The sequence below is a fragment of the Salvelinus fontinalis genome, chromosome 20, assembly GCF_029448725.1.
Source record: "Salvelinus fontinalis isolate EN_2023a chromosome 20, ASM2944872v1, whole genome shotgun sequence".
In the NCBI taxonomy this organism is placed as follows: domain Eukaryota; kingdom Metazoa; phylum Chordata; class Actinopteri; order Salmoniformes; family Salmonidae; genus Salvelinus; species Salvelinus fontinalis.
Genome location: NC_074684.1, coordinates 33,971,999 through 33,987,813, shown reverse-complemented (window position 1 = coordinate 33,987,813; position 15,815 = coordinate 33,971,999). Strand labels below are relative to the sequence as shown.

Genomic DNA, 15,815 nt, shown 5'->3' with positions numbered 1-15,815 from the left:
TATAGTCAGCCATGATGAAGTCTCCATGGTCATCTATCTATAGTCAGCCATGGTGAAGTCTCCATGGTCATCTATCTAGTCAGCCAAGATGAAGTCTCCATGGTCATCTATCTATAGTCAGCCATGATGAAGTCTCCATAGTCATCTATCTATAGTATAGTCAGCCATGATGAAGTCTCCATGGTCATCTATCTATAGTATAGTCAGCCATGATGAAGTCTCCATGGTTATCTATCTATAGTCAGCCATGATGAAGTCTCCATAGTCATCTATCTATAGTCAGCCATGATGAAGTCTCCATGGTCATCTATCTATAGTCAGCCATGATGAAGTCCCCATGGTCATCTATCTATAGTATAGTCAGCCATGATGAAGTCCCCATGGTCATCTATCTATAGTATAGTCAGCCATGATGAAGTCTCCATAGTCATCTATCTATAGTCAGCCATGATGAAGTCTCCATGGTCATCTATCTATAGTATAGTCAGCCATGATTAGGTCTCCATGGTCATCTATCTATAGTATAGTCAGCCATGATGAAGTCTCCATGGTTATCTATCTATAGTCAGCCATGATGAAGTCTCCATGGTCATCTATCTATAGTCAGCCATGATGAAGTCCCCATGGTCATCTATCTATAGTCAGCCATGATGAAGTCTCCATGGTCATCTATCTATAGTATAGTCAGCCATGATGAAGTCTCCATAGTCATCTATCTATAGTAGAGTCAGCCATGATGAAGTCTCCATGGTCATCTATCTATAGTCAGCCATGATGAAGTCTCCATGGTCATCTATCTATAGTCAGCCATGATGAAGTCTCCATGGTCATCTATCTATAGTCAGCCATGATGAAGTCTCCATAGTCATCTATCTATAGTCAGCCATGATGAAGTCTCCATGGTCATCTATCTATAGTCAGCCATGATGAAGTCTCCATGGTCATCTATCTATAGTCAGCCATGATGAAGTCTCCATGGTCATCTATCTATAGTCAGCCATGATGAAGTCTCCATAGTCATCTATCTATAGTCAGCCATGATGAAGTGTCCATGGTCATCTATCTATAGTCAGCCATGGTGAAGTCTCCATAGTCATCTATCTATAGTCAGCCATGATGAAGTCCCCATGGTCATCTATCTATAGTATAGTCAGCCATGATGAAGTCTCCATAGTCATCTATCTATAGTCAGCCATGATGAAGTCTCCATGGTCATCTATCTATAGTCAGCCAAGATGAAGTCTCCATAGTCATCTATCTATAGTCAGCCATGATGAAGTCTCCATGGTCATCTATCTATAGTAAAGTCAGCCATGATGAAGTCTCCATGGTCATCTATCTATAGTATAGTCAGCCATGATGAAGTCTCCATGGTTATCTATCTATAGTCAGCCATGATGAAGTCTCCATGGTCATCTATCTATAGTATAGTCAGCCATGATGAAGTCTCCATGGTCATCTATCTATAGTATAGTCAGCCATGATGAAGTCTCCATGGTTATCTATCTATAGTCAGCCATGATGAAGTCTCCATGGTCATCTATCTATAGTATAGTCAGCCATGATGAAGTCTCCATGGTCATCTATCTATAGTCAGCCATGATGAAGTCTCCATGGTTATCTATCTATAGTCAGCCATGATGAAGTCTCCATGGTTATCTATCTATAGTCAGCCATGATGAAGTCTCCATGGTCATCTATCTATAGTATAGTCAGCCATGATGAAGTCTCCATGGTCATCTATCTATAGTATAGTCAGCCATGATGAAGTCTCCATGGTTATCTATCTATAGTCAGCCATGATGAAGTCTCCATGGTCATCTATCTATAGTATAGTCATGGTGAAGTCTCCATGGTCATCTATCTATAGTCAGCCAAGATGAAGTCTCCATGGTCATCTATCTATAGTATAGTCAGCCATGATGAAGTCTCCATGGTCATCTATCTATAGTATAGTCAGCCATGATGAAGTCTCCATGGTTATCTATCTATAGTCAGCCATGATGAAGTCTCCATGGTCATCTATCTATAGTATAGTCAGCCATGATGAAGTCTCCATGGTCATCTATCTATAGTCAGCCATGATGAAGTCTCCATGGTTATCTATCTATAGTCAGCCATGATGAAGTCTCCATGGTCATCTATCTATAGTATAGTCAGCCATGATGAAGTCTCCATGGTCATCTATCTATAGTATAGTCAGCCATGATGAAGTCTCCATGGTTATCTATCTATAGTCAGCCATGATGAAGTCTCCATGGTCATCTATCTATAGTATAGTCATGGTGAAGTCTCCATGGTCATCTATCTATAGTCAGCCAAGATGAAGTCTCCATGGTCATCTATCTATAGTCAGCCATGGTGAAGTCTCCATGGTCATCTATCTAGTCAGCCAAGATGAAGTCTCCATGGTCATCTATCTATATTCAGCCATGATGAAGTCTCCATAGTCATCTATCTATAGTCAGCCATGATGAAGTCTCCATAGTCATCTATCTATAGTATAGTCAGCCATGATGAAGTCTCCATGGTCATCTATCTATAGTATAGTCAGCCATGATGAAGTCTCCATGGTTATCTATCTATAGTCAGCCATGATGAATTCTCCATAGTCATCTATCTATAGTCAGCCATGATGAAGTCTCCATGGTCATCTATCTATAGTCAGCCATGATGAAGTCCCCTTGGTCATCTATCTATAGTATAGTCAGCCATGATGAATTCCCCATGGTCATCTATCTATAGTATAGTCAGCCATGATGAAGTCTCCATTGTCATCTATCTATAGTCAGCCATGATGAAGTCTCCATGGTCATCTATCTATAGTCAGCCATGATGAAGTCTCCATAGTCATCTATCTATAGTCAGCCATGATGAAGTCTCCATGGTCATCTATCTATAGTCAGCCATGATGAAGTCTCCATGGTCATCTATCTATAGTCAGCCATGACGAAGTCCCCATGGTCATCTATCTATAGTATAGTCAGCCATGATGAAGTCTCCATAGTCATCTATCTATAGTATAGTCAGCCATGATGAAGTCTCCATGGTCATCTATCTATAGTCAGCCATGATGAAGTCCCCATGGTCATCTATCTATAGTCAGCCATGATGAAGTCTCCATGGTCATCTATCTATAGTATAGTCAGCCATGATGAAGTCTCCATAGTCATCTATCTATAGTATAGTCAGCCATGATGAAGTCTCCATGGTCATCTATCTATAGTCAGCCATGATGAAGTCTCCATAGTCATCTATCTATCTATAGTCAGCCATGATTAAGTCTCCATAGTCATCTATCTATAGTCAGCCATGATGAAGTCTCCATAGTCATCTATCTATAGTCAGCCATGATGAAGTCTCCATGGTCATCTATCTATAGTCAGCCATGATGAAGTCTCCATGGTCATCTATCTATAGTCAGCCATGATGAAGTCTCCATAGTCATCTATCTATAGTCAGCCATGATGAAGTCTCCATAGTCATCTATCTATAGTATAGTCAGCCATGATGAAGTCTCCATAGTCATCTATCTATAGTCAGCCATGATGAAGTCTCCATGGTCATCTATCTATAGTCAGCCATGATGAAGTCTCCATGGTCATCTATCTATAGTCAGCCATGATGAAGTCTCCATAGTCATCTATCTATAGTCAGCCATGATGAAGTCTCCATAGTCATCTATCTATAGTATAGTCAGCCATGATGACGTCTCCATAGTCATCTATCTATAGTCAGCCATGATGAAGTCTCCATGGTCATCTATCTATAGTCAGCCATGATGAAGTCTCCATGGTCATCTATCTATAGTCAGCCATGATGAAGTCTCCATGGTCATCTATCTATAGTATAGTCAGCCATGACAAAGTCTCCATGGTCATCTATCTATAGTATAGTCAGCCATGATGAAGTCTCCATAGTCATCTATCTATAGTCAGCCATGATGAAGTCTCCATGGTCATCTATCTATAGTCAGCCATGATGAAGTCTCCATGGTCATCTATCTATAGTTTAGTCAGCCATGATGAAGTCTCCATAGTCATCTATCTATAGTCAGCCATGATGAAGTCCCCATGGTCATCTATCTATAGTCAGCCATGATGAATTCTCCATGGTCATCTATCTATAGTCAGCCATGATGAAGTCTCCATAGTCATCTATCTATAGTCAGCCATGATGAAGTCCCCATGGTCATCTATCTATAGTATAGTCAGCCATGATGAAGTCTCCATGGTCATCTATCTATAGTCAGCCATGATGAAGTCTCCATGGTCATCTATCTATAGTATAGTCAGCCATGATACATGGAAAATTACATTCCTCTAGACACAGTGTTCCACTTTAATAGGTACTGTACACCATGTTGTGACCTACACTGTGCTTGTTCCTCTTTTGACTAGCTTAAATTCTCCATCAGAGACAGAACGAGAGAGAAAGGGGGGAAATGATGGGTGGAGAGAGAAGAGAGAGAGTGAAGAGGATGGGGGAGACAAGAGAAAGAGAGGGGGTGAATAGAGAGGAGAGAGAGGGAGAGAGAGGGAGGGGGAGACAAGAGAAAGATAAAAGAGAGATGTGATGGAGAGAGAGGAGAGAGAGAGGGGTGGAGACAAGAGGAAGATAGAAAGAGAGAGGAGGTAGAGAGAGGAGAGAGAGAGAGAAGGAGAGAGGGAGGGGGAGACAAGAGGAAGGGAGAAATACAGAGGGGGTGGAGAGAGAGGAGAGAGAGTCTCTGGTCTCCATCAGAGAGTGAGAGAGAGAGGGGGGACAAGAGAAAGAGAGGGGGTGGAGAGAGAGAAAGAGAGGGAGTGGACAGAGAAGTGAGAGAGGCTCTGGTCTCCATTAATGATCAACACCTCCATTAGTCTTCCATTAGTCCACCTCCCTTCCTCTTACCTAATCTGATGGTCAGCTGAGCTCCACTGTTGTCATGGTGACTGTGTTGTCTTCTTCTCCCTGGTCAGGTCATCAAGCTGCTGGATGGGAAGCGTTCCCAGGCCGTAGGGATACTCATCTCTAGTCTGCACCTGGAGATGAATGACATACAGCAAGGTGAGTGGCATTATCAAGCCGTTGATTAGGTGAATCGGGTGATCTTATTCAGGGTTACAGCATAATTTTGACATGTCTGGCGTTCCTGCAGTGAGGTTTGAAAACCCTGGCATGTACTGTGCCCCTAAACTCATCTCTGAGAAGAAGGGTGCGTACTCTCTCTATCCTCTTTAAAAAAAAAACGTAATCCAGAGATCCGATAGAGGCCCTTATCCAAAGCTATTACATAAATAGTAGCTGAATGTCTATATGGCCCATGTAGGATGCGAACCATCAACTTAATCTAAGATGACACAATTAACAGTTTACACATACAGCATATTCAATATGTGTGGTCCGTGTAGGACTCAAACCCACACTCAAGCACTAGTCTATGTTCCAACCAAGTGAGTCATCTGAACCACAACTTAAAGTCTGACTCTGGACCCCTCTACCCTGTATTTGACTTCAGACAGACAGACAGACAGACAGACCAGACAGACAGACAGACAGACAGACAGACCAGACAGACAGACAGACAGACAGACAGACAGACAGACAGACAGACAGACAGACAGACAGACAGACAGACAGACAGACTGTCTGACAGAGCCTAACTCCAACCACCACCAAATCTCCATTCAGCTGTACTGTAATACTGTCATATCTGATCTAGTCAGACCAAGTGGAACTTCAGGATATATGATCAGTAATAGACAAATGCAACATCAGGATAAACAGTGCGTTCGGAAAGTATTCAGACCCCTTGAATTTGTCCACATTTTGTTACGTAACAGCCTTGGTCTAAAATTAATTAAATAAATGTTTTTCCACATCAATATACAGACAATACCCCATAATTACAAAGTGAACAGTTTTTATTTTTAAATTATTCAGACATTCGCTATAAGACTTGAAATTGAGCTCAGATGCATCCTGTTTCCATTGATCATCCTTGAGATGTTTCTATAACTTAACTGTCATGAATTCAATTGATTGGACATGATTTGGAAAGGCACACACCTGTCTATACAAGGTCCCACAGTTGACAGTGCTTGTCAGAGCATAAACCAAAGCCATGCGGTCGAAGGAATTGTCCGTAGAGATCCGAGACAGGAATTTTTCAAGGCCCAGATTTGGGGAAGGGTACCAAAAAATGTCTGCAGCATTGAAGGTCCCGAAGAACACAGTGGCCTCCATCTTTCTAAAATGGAAGAAGTTTGGAACCACGAAGACTCTTCCTAGACCTGGCCACCCGGCCAAACTGAGCAATCGGGGGCCTTGGTCAGGGAGGTGATAAAGAACCCAATGGTCACTCTGACAGAGCTCCAGAGTTCCTCTGTGGCGATGGGAGAACCTTCCAGAAGGACAACCATCTCTGCAACACTCCACCAATTAGGCCTTTATGGTAGAATGGCCAGACGGAAGCCACTCCTCAGTATAAGGCTCATAGCCCGCTTGGAGTTTGCCAAAAGGCACCTAAAGGACTCAGATCATGAGAAACAAGATTATCTGGTCTGATGTAAACCAAGATTGCACTCTTTGGCCTGAATGCCAAGCTTGATTTCTGGAGGAAACCTTGCACCATCCCTACGGTGAAGCATGGCAGTGGCAGCATCATGCTGTGGGGATGTTTTTTAGTGGCAGGAACTGGGAGACTAGTCAGGATCGAGGGAAAGATGAAAACCTGCTCCAGAGCACTCTGGACCTCAGACTGGGGCGAAGGTTCACCTTCCAACAGGACAATGACCATAAACACACAGCCAAGACAATGCAGGAGTGGCTTCGGGACAAGTCTCTGAACGTCCTTGAGTGGCCCAGCCAGAGTCCGGACTTGAACCCGACCGAACATCTCTGGAGAGACCTGAAAATAGCTGTGCAGCGACGCTCCCCATCCAACCTGACAGAGCTTGAGAGAATCTGCAGAGAAGAATGGGAGAAACTTCCCAAATTCAGGTGTGCCAAGCTTGTAGCGTCATACCCAAGAAGACTCAAGGCTGTAATCGCTGCCAAAGGTGCTTCAACAAAGTACTGAGTAAAGTGTCTGAATACTTCTGTAAATGTGATATTTCCGTTTTTTATTTTGAATCTATTTGCAAAAAGTTTTAAAAACCTGTTTTTGCTTTTTCATTATGGGGTATTGTGATGTCATTATGGGGTATTGTGATGTCATTATGGGGTATTGTGTTGGGGGAAAAAACTATTGAATCCCTTTTAGAATAAGGCTGTAACGTAACAAAATGTGGAAAAAGTCAAGCGGTCTGAATACTTCCCAAATGCACTGTAGTGCACTGCTTTTGACCTATATGGGGAATAGTGCACTACATGGCACCCTATCTAGGGAATAGTGTGCCATTTGGAACAGATTCTGAGAGTTACCATTTGATCTGGGAAAGACAGTACCTTAAGGGGAAGGAATCTACACTGTGGGTCTCTTTGGTTTCTGTGGCAGGGAGCAATTAGTTTCCCAGAAGTGGAGAGTTTTAGATTTGGTGTGTGTGTGTGTGTGTGTGTGTGTGTGTGTGTGTGTGTGTGTGTGTGTGTGTGTGTGTGTGTGTGTGTGTGTGTGTGTGTGTGTGTGTGTGTGTGTGTGTGTGTGTGTGTGTGTGTGTGTGTGTGTGTGTGTGTGTGTGTGTGTGTGTGTGTGTGTGTCTGTACGCATCTGGCCCTCACACACCTCTCACCAGCCCAACACTGACAGACCTTGTCCACTGGGATATCATGGATATATCAGTTTCAGCAGAAACTTTAAAACAGGGACACATTCATGTTCAGGTTGAAATGTTTCATCTGATCCAGTCCTGTTGGATTTCAGCACTGTGAAAGTACACCTTTGGGAATCATGTAGGAGAGTTGGCTTCGGTTTTTTTGTGTGATTATGGAAAAAAATCTTACAATTACACCTACAGGCTCCCCGCCAGTCGTAGAAATACCCTTATGTGACCCCACAGGCCTGTAGAGATGCAATTCACTGTGTACTGTGTATCCATCCATGCACTACCTTCATGACTCAATGAACTTGTTTCCTCCTGTAGCTGTGCTGACGGTGGACAACTCCGTAGTGGACCTGGAAACCATCCAGGCTTTATACGAAAACGTGAGTACAACTCCTGTCTCTGTCTTGTCCTTTTTGCATTTTGAGCTCTCTTCAGTTTGTTAAGTGTTGTTTGATGCCCCTACCAGAGAGCCCAGCCCGATGAGCTGGAGCGGATAAAGAGACACTACCACACTTCAGAGGAGGAACTGATCAAGTTGCTGGACAAACCTGAACAGTGAGTGTTCTCCTTTCCCTTCTCATCACCTTTTTAACTTTCTGTGGAGGGTGATAGCTGGGGAAAACCTTGTGCGTAGCTCCACCTCAAGACACCATCTCCACCTCAAGGCACCATCTCCACCTCAAGACACCATCTCCACCTCAAGGCACCATCTCCACCTCAAGACACCATCTCCACCTCAAGACACCATCGCCACCTCAAGACACCATCTCCACCTCAAGACACCATCTCCACCTCAAGACACCATCTCCACCTCAAGACACCATCGCCACCTCAAGACACCATCTCCACGTCAAGGCACCACCAGCTCTATACCAGGTGGTGTCAGAGGAAGGTCCTAAAAATTGTCAAAGACTCCATCCACCCAAGTCATAGACTGTTTTCTCTGCTACCGCACAGCAAGCGGTACCGATGCACCAAGTCTGGAACCAACAGGACCCTGAACAGCTTCTACTCCCAAGCCTTAAGAAATAGTTTGTTAAATAGTTAACCAATAGTTACCCAGACTATCTGCATGGACCCTTTTTGCACTAATTCTTTTGACTCATCCCATTTCCTGCTGCTACAGTTTATTATCTATCCTGTTGCCTAGTAACTGTATCCCTACCTATATGTACATACTGGATCTACCTCAATTACCTCGTACCCCTGCACATCGACTCGGTACTGGTACCCCGTGTATATAGCCAAGTTATTGTATCTCATTGTGTATTTATTCCTCTGCATTGTTGGGAAGGGCCTGTAAGTAAGCATTTCACTGTTAGTCTACACCTGTTGTTTACGAAGCATGTGACAAATAACATTTGATTTGATTGTAAGTGTGCCCATAGGAACAAAACGGGAAGTAAAAGTAGGAAGTGTACCAATCAATATGTGCTGTGATTTGTTGGTTCAACTCAACTGACATTCCAAAATATACATTTAATTTCATGAGCCACATCAGTTGGCATAATTTGAATGAAAATTATATTTGACCATGAAAATGATTGCATCACAGTACCAGGCAGCAATTCTGCAATTCCCCTTTATAATAAAGCATTCTATGCATCCTCGCATTTACAGACTTACTGTATGTAAGATAGATATACCACATGATCAAAAGTATGTGGACACCTAATTGTCAAACATCTCATTCGAAAATCATGGGTATTAATATGGAGTTGGTCCCCCTCTTTGCTGCTATAACAGCCTCCACTTATCAGTAAAGGCTTTCCACTAGATGTTGGGACATTGGACTTGCTTCCAGTCAGCCACAAGAGCATTTTTTAGGTCGGGCACTGATGTTAGGCGATTGGGCTTGGCTCGCAGTCGGTGTTCCAATTCATCCCTTAGGCATTCGATGGGTTGAGGTCAGGGCTCTGTGCAGGCAAGTCAAGTTCTTCCACACCGATCTCGTCCATTTCTGTATGGACCTCGCTTTTGTGCACAGGGGCATTGCCATGCTGAAACAGGAAAGGGCCTTCCCAAACTGTTGCCCACAAAGAAGGAAGCACAGAATCATCTAGAATGTTATTGTATGCTGTAGCGATTTCCCTTCACCGGAACTAAGGGGCCTAGCCCGAACCATGAAAAACAGCCCCAGACCATTATTCCTCCTCCACCAAACTTTACAGTTGGCACTTTGCATTCGGGCAGGTAGCGTTCTCCTGGCATCCGCCAAACCCACATTTGTCCACCAGATGGTGAATCGTGATTCATCACTCAAGAGAACGCGTTTCCACTGCTCCAGAATCCATTGGCGGCAAGCTTTACACCACTCCAGTTGACGCTTGTCATTGCGCATGGTGATCTTAGGCTCGTGTGCGGCTGCTCGGCCATGGAAACCCATTTCATGAAGCTCCAGATGAACAGTTCTTGTGCTGACGTTGCTTCCAGAGGCAGTTTGTGTGAGTGTTGCAACCGGGTGTTGCAAACGAGGACAGACGATTTTTTGCTCTACATGCTTCAGCAATCTGCGGTCCGGTTCTGTGAGCTTGTGTTGCCTGCCACTTTGCGGCTGGGCCGCTGTTGCCCCTAGACATTTCCACTTCACAATAACAGCACTTACATTGGCAGCTCTAGCATGGTAGACATTTTTGGGAAATGTGGCATCCTATAACGGTGCCACGTTGAAAGTCACTGAGCTCTTCAGTAAGGCCATTCTACTGTTAATGTTTGTCTATGGAGATTGCATGGCTGTGTGCTCGATTTTATTCACCTGTCAGCAACGGGTGTGGCTGAAATAGCTGAATCCACTAATTTGAAGGGGTGTCCACATACTTGTGTGTATATGTAGTGTAGCTTACTATTCCTAATGTGATGAACAGATTGGATAGTTATATGTTAGGCCAATAATATAACTCATTTACTGTTCGATGCAGCACGTAGTAATGTAGCGTTGGTCTAAGCTATATCACATATGTTTCTCCTCCTTTCTTTGCATGGGAAAAATGTGTCCCTTTTATAAACACATTTCATGCAATTCTACTGTAGTTGATATGACTGGAGACATTAGCAGAATTATTTTTAATATGACAAAATAATGACAGGGTAGTCTACTCTGCTGACACTGACACACAGATCAATAAAAACGACGTTGTCGGATCCACATAATCGGCATATGTGAAGTGGAGACACAAATACCATGTGACCTAACCTGGAGGAGAACATTGTTATCCAAAAACAAATCTTCAAGGAGCACTGAACCAACGATGATAAAGACAGTGAAGATGTCCACTCACCAGGGATATGGCCGATGCTCTCTGCCGGTGCCAATAAGACAGGCTACTGTTCATTCAATTAAGTTGAGAATTTTGATAACTAAAATACAGATTGGAGTCTTTTCATTGTCATCTTTTTACAGCAATAGCCATTTTGCTTTCCAAACTATATTTTCCCGCAATTGTATTTTAAAATATTGCGATATGCCTGACTGGGCCTCTCTACTTTTCACTGACAGTCGCAACTCAACAATCGTCTGGTTTTTGCCGTGCGCGGCCCAAATTGCGGGTCCTTCAGACTATGTGATTTAACACAATAAACAGCTTTATTTTATTAAAGAAGCTAATGATCCTCTGTGTCTAAATCAGGCTTTCTGGTGTAGTAGCCTATTTTGAATGATTGTATTTATTTCTGTATAGGCTATTTAAGCTCTATAATTTTGGCAAATGTAATAGCTTAAACGGTAATGATGGTAATTTCATTTTCAGGACGGTCTTCATCCGTAACCGTCGGTTATACGGTAATTGTGTCAGCCCTAAACTCAAATGTAGGAAAATGACTTAATAAAGATGGTTGTAGAATCAAAGTAACTTCCATCATGTCTTCTTCCTGTCTCCCTGTGTTGTCTCTAGGTTCCTCTATGAGTTATCTCAGATACCAGACTTCCCAGGCAGAGCTTCATGTATCATCTTCCAGTCTTTCTTCATAGACGCCATCGCCTCCGTACAGCGCAAGGTTGACATCGTCTCTCACGTCTGCAAGGTAGTTACAAGATAATAAGGAATATTAAGAGATTCCCTACCAGATGAAATGAGGAGTTTGCTGTGCTCATTTAAACGACATTCAAGCCTATGTGTCAGGTCTCATTTCCATGGTCTATTTCGGTGGCTCGGTAACAGAGTAACCACAGGAAGCGTGTGTACTGTACACCACATTGTTCAAAAGGCTCAAAAGAATCTGTAGTGTTCTGAAGTGCAGTCAAAAGTCTCTAAGTTAACAGAAGGTTGGTATCTCTGAATGTAGGATCTGTTGGAGACCTCCAGTGTGAGGGAAGTAATGGGTCTGGTTCTAGCTCTGGGGAACCACATGAACGGGGGCAACGGGACCAGAGGACAGGCTGACGGCTTTGGACTGGAGATCCTGCCCAAACTGAAAGACGTCAAGAGCAGGGTAATGAAGTCTCAAGTCTACAGTATTGTAGTGACTTTAGTTTCATTCCTAACAACCTCATGTAAAAAGGTTCAAACCCCTTGGTGTAATGGCGTGTTGGACTGACAATCATAATCACAGAATAGTGTGCAATCAGATTTGTGTACATTGTAACCCAGTATACACACATACCAAGGTTTTATTATTAGTTCATCTTGTACACATTCACAGCTAAATGCTGTTCCTCCCCAGTACCATCCAATAGCATCATTTTTTATTTGACCTTTATTTTACTAGGCAAGTCTTAAGAACAAAATCTTTTTATTTTTTTATTATTATTATTATTTTATTTTTTATAAATTTTATCCCATTTTCTCCCCAATTTTCGTGGTATCCAATCGCTAGTAATTACTATCTTGTCTCATCGCTACAACTCCCGTACGGGCTCGGGAGAGACGAAGGTCGAAAGCCATGCGTCCTCCGAAGCACAACCCAACCAAGCCGCACTGCTTCTTTAACACAGCGCGCCTCCAACCCGGAAGCCAGCCGCACCAATGTGTCGGAGGAAACACCGTGCACCTGGCCCCCTTGGTTAGCGCGCACTGCGCCCGGCCCGCCACAGGAGTCGCTGGAGCGCGATGAGACAAGGATATCCCTACCGGCCAAACCCTCCCTAACCTGGACGATGCTATGCCAATTGTGCGTCGCCCGACGGACCTCCCGGTCGCGGCCGGCTGCGACAGAGCCTGGGCGCGAACCCAGAGACTCAGGTGGCGCAGCTAGCACTGCGATGCAGCGCCCTAGACCAATGCGCCACCCGGGAGGCCCTAAGAACAAATTCTTATTGACAATGACAGCCTAGAAACAGTGGGTTAACTGCCTTGTTCAGGGGCAGAACGACAGATTTTTATCTTTGTCAGCTCAGGGCTTCTATCTAGCAACCTTTCGGTTACTTGTCCAACGCTCTAAACCACTAGGCTACCTGCTCTAACCACTAGGTTACCTGCTCTAACCAACAGGCGACATGCTCTAACGACTAGCCTACCTGCTCTAACAACTAGGCCACCTGCTCTAACCACTAGACTACCTGCTCTAACCACTAGGCTACCTGCTCTAACCAACAGGCTACATGCTCTAACCACTAGGCTACCTGTTCTAACCACTAGGCTACCTGCTCTAACCACAAGGCTACCTGCTCTAACCACTAGACTACCTGCTCTAACCACCAGGCTACCTGCTCTAACCACTAGGCTACCTGCTCTAAACACCAGGCTACCTGCTCTAACCACTAGGTTACCTGCTCTAACCACCAGGCTACCTGCTCTAACCACTAGGCTACCTGCTCTAACCACTAGACTACCTGCTCTAACCACTAGGCTACCTGCTCTAACCACTAGACTACCTGCTCTAACCTCTAGACTACCTGCTCTAACCACTAGACTACCTGCCTCTAACCACTAGGCTACCTGCTCTAACCACTAGGCTACCTGCTCTAACCACTAGACTACCTGCTCTAACCACTAGGCTACCTGCTCTAACCACTAGACTACCTGCTCTACCCACTAGACTACCTGCTCTAACCACTAGACTACCTACTCTAACCACTAGAATACCTGCTCTAACCTCTAGGCTACGTGCTCTAACCACTAGGCTACCTGCTCTAACCACCAGGCTACCTGCTCTAACCACTAGGTTACCTGCTCTAACCACCAGGCTACCTGCTCTAACCACTAGGCTACCTGCTCTAACCTCTAGGCTACCTGCTCTAACCAGTAGGCCACCTGCTCTAACCTCTAGGCTACCTGATCTAACCACTAGGCTACCTGCTCTAACCACTAGGCTACCTGCTCTAACCACTAGACTACTTGCTCTAACCAGTAGCCTACCTGCTCTAACCACTAGACTACCTGCTCTAACCTCTAGGCTACGTGCTCTAACCACTAGGCTACCTGCTCTAACCACCAGGCTACCTGCTCTAACCACTAGGTTACCTGCTCTAACCACCAGGCTACCTGCTCTAACCACTAGGCTACCTGCTCTAACCTCTAGGCTACCTGGTCTAACCACTAGGTTACTTGCTCTAACCTCTAGGCTACCTGCTCTAACCACCAGACTACCTGGTCTAACCTCTAGGCTACCTGCTCTAACCACTAGGCTACCTGCTCTAACCACTAGGCTACCTGCTCTAACCACTAGGCTATTTGCTCTAACCTCTAGCCTACCTGCTCTAACCACTAGACTACCTGCTCTAACCTCTAGGCTACCTGCTATAACCACTAGGCCAGCTGCTCTAACCACTAGCCTACCTGCTCTAACCACTAGGCTACCTGCTCTAACCACTAGGCTACCTGCTCTAACCACTAGGCCACCTGCTCTAACCTCTAGGCTACCTGCTCTAACCACTAGGCTACCTGCTCTAACCACTAGGCTACCTGCTCTAACCACTAGACTACTTGCTCTAACCAGTAGCCTACCTGCTCTAACCACTAGACTACCTGCTCTAACCTCTAGGCTACGTGCTCTAACCACTAGGCTACCTGCTCTAACCACCAGGCTACCTGCTCTAACCACTAGGTTACCTGCTCTAACCACCAGGCTACCTGCTCTAACCACTAGGCTACCTGCTCTAACCTCTAGGCTACCTGCTCTAACCACTAGGCCACCTGCTCTAACCTCTAGGCTACCTGCTCTAACCACTAGGCTACCTGCTCTAACCACTAGGCTACCTGCTCTAACCACTAGACTACTTGCTCTAACCAGTAGCCTACCTGCTCTAACCACTAGACTACCTGCTCTAACCTCTAGGCTACGTGCTCTAACCACTAGGCTACCTGCTCTAACCACCAGGCTACCTGCTCCAACCACTAGGTTACCTGCTCTAACCACCAGGCTACCTGCTCTAACCACTAGGCTACCTGCTCTAACCTCTAGGCTACCTGGTCTAACCACTAGGTTACTTGCTCTAACCTCTTGGCTACCTGCTCTAACCACCAGACTACCTGGTCTAACCTCTAGGCTACCTGCTCTAACCTCTAGGCTACCTGCTCTAACCACTAGACTACCTGCTCTAACCTCTAGGCTACCTGTTCTAACCACTAGGCTAGCTGCTCTAACCACTAGCCTACCTGCTCTAACCACTAGGCTACCTGCTCTAACCACTAGACTACCTGTTCTAACCTCTAGGCTACCTGCTCTAACCACTAGACTACCTGCCTCTAACCACTAGGCTACCTGCTCTAACCACTAGGCTACCTGCTCTAACCACTAGACTACCTGCTCTAACCACTAGGCTACCTGCTCTAACCACTAGACTACCTGCTCTACCCACTAGACTACCTGCTCTAACCACTAGACTACCTGCTCTAACCACTAGACTACCTGCTCTAACCACTAGACTACCTGCTCTAAACACTACACTTCCTGCTCTGACCACTAGACTACCTGCTCTAACCACTAGGCTTCCTGCTCTAACCACTAGACTACCTGCCTCTAACCACTAGGCTTCCTGCTCTAACCACTAGGCTACCTGCTCTAACCACTAGGCTATCTGCTCTAATCAGTAGGCTACCTGCTCTAACCACTAGGCTACCTGCTCTAACCTCTAGGCTACCTGCTCTAACCTCTTGGCTGCCTGTTCTAACCACTAGGCTACCTGCTCTAACC

The 15,815-nt window shown here is 44.9% G+C and overlaps 1 protein-coding gene across 1 annotated transcript in view; it reads left to right on the top strand.

Annotated features, from left to right (window-relative positions):
- The window catches only part of LOC129817763 (formin-like), a 61,122-nt gene that overhangs the window by 19,220 nt on the left and 26,087 nt on the right, over positions 1 to 15,815 (top strand). Inside the window, exons 8-12 of the mRNA XM_055873307.1 lie at positions 4,962 to 5,049; positions 8,064 to 8,125; positions 8,212 to 8,300; positions 11,636 to 11,765; positions 12,027 to 12,173. Coding sequence (XP_055729282.1) covers positions 4,962 to 5,049; positions 8,064 to 8,125; positions 8,212 to 8,300; positions 11,636 to 11,765; positions 12,027 to 12,173 — 516 coding nt within the window. The remainder of the gene's footprint in view (positions 1 to 4,961; positions 5,050 to 8,063; positions 8,126 to 8,211; positions 8,301 to 11,635; positions 11,766 to 12,026; positions 12,174 to 15,815) is intronic.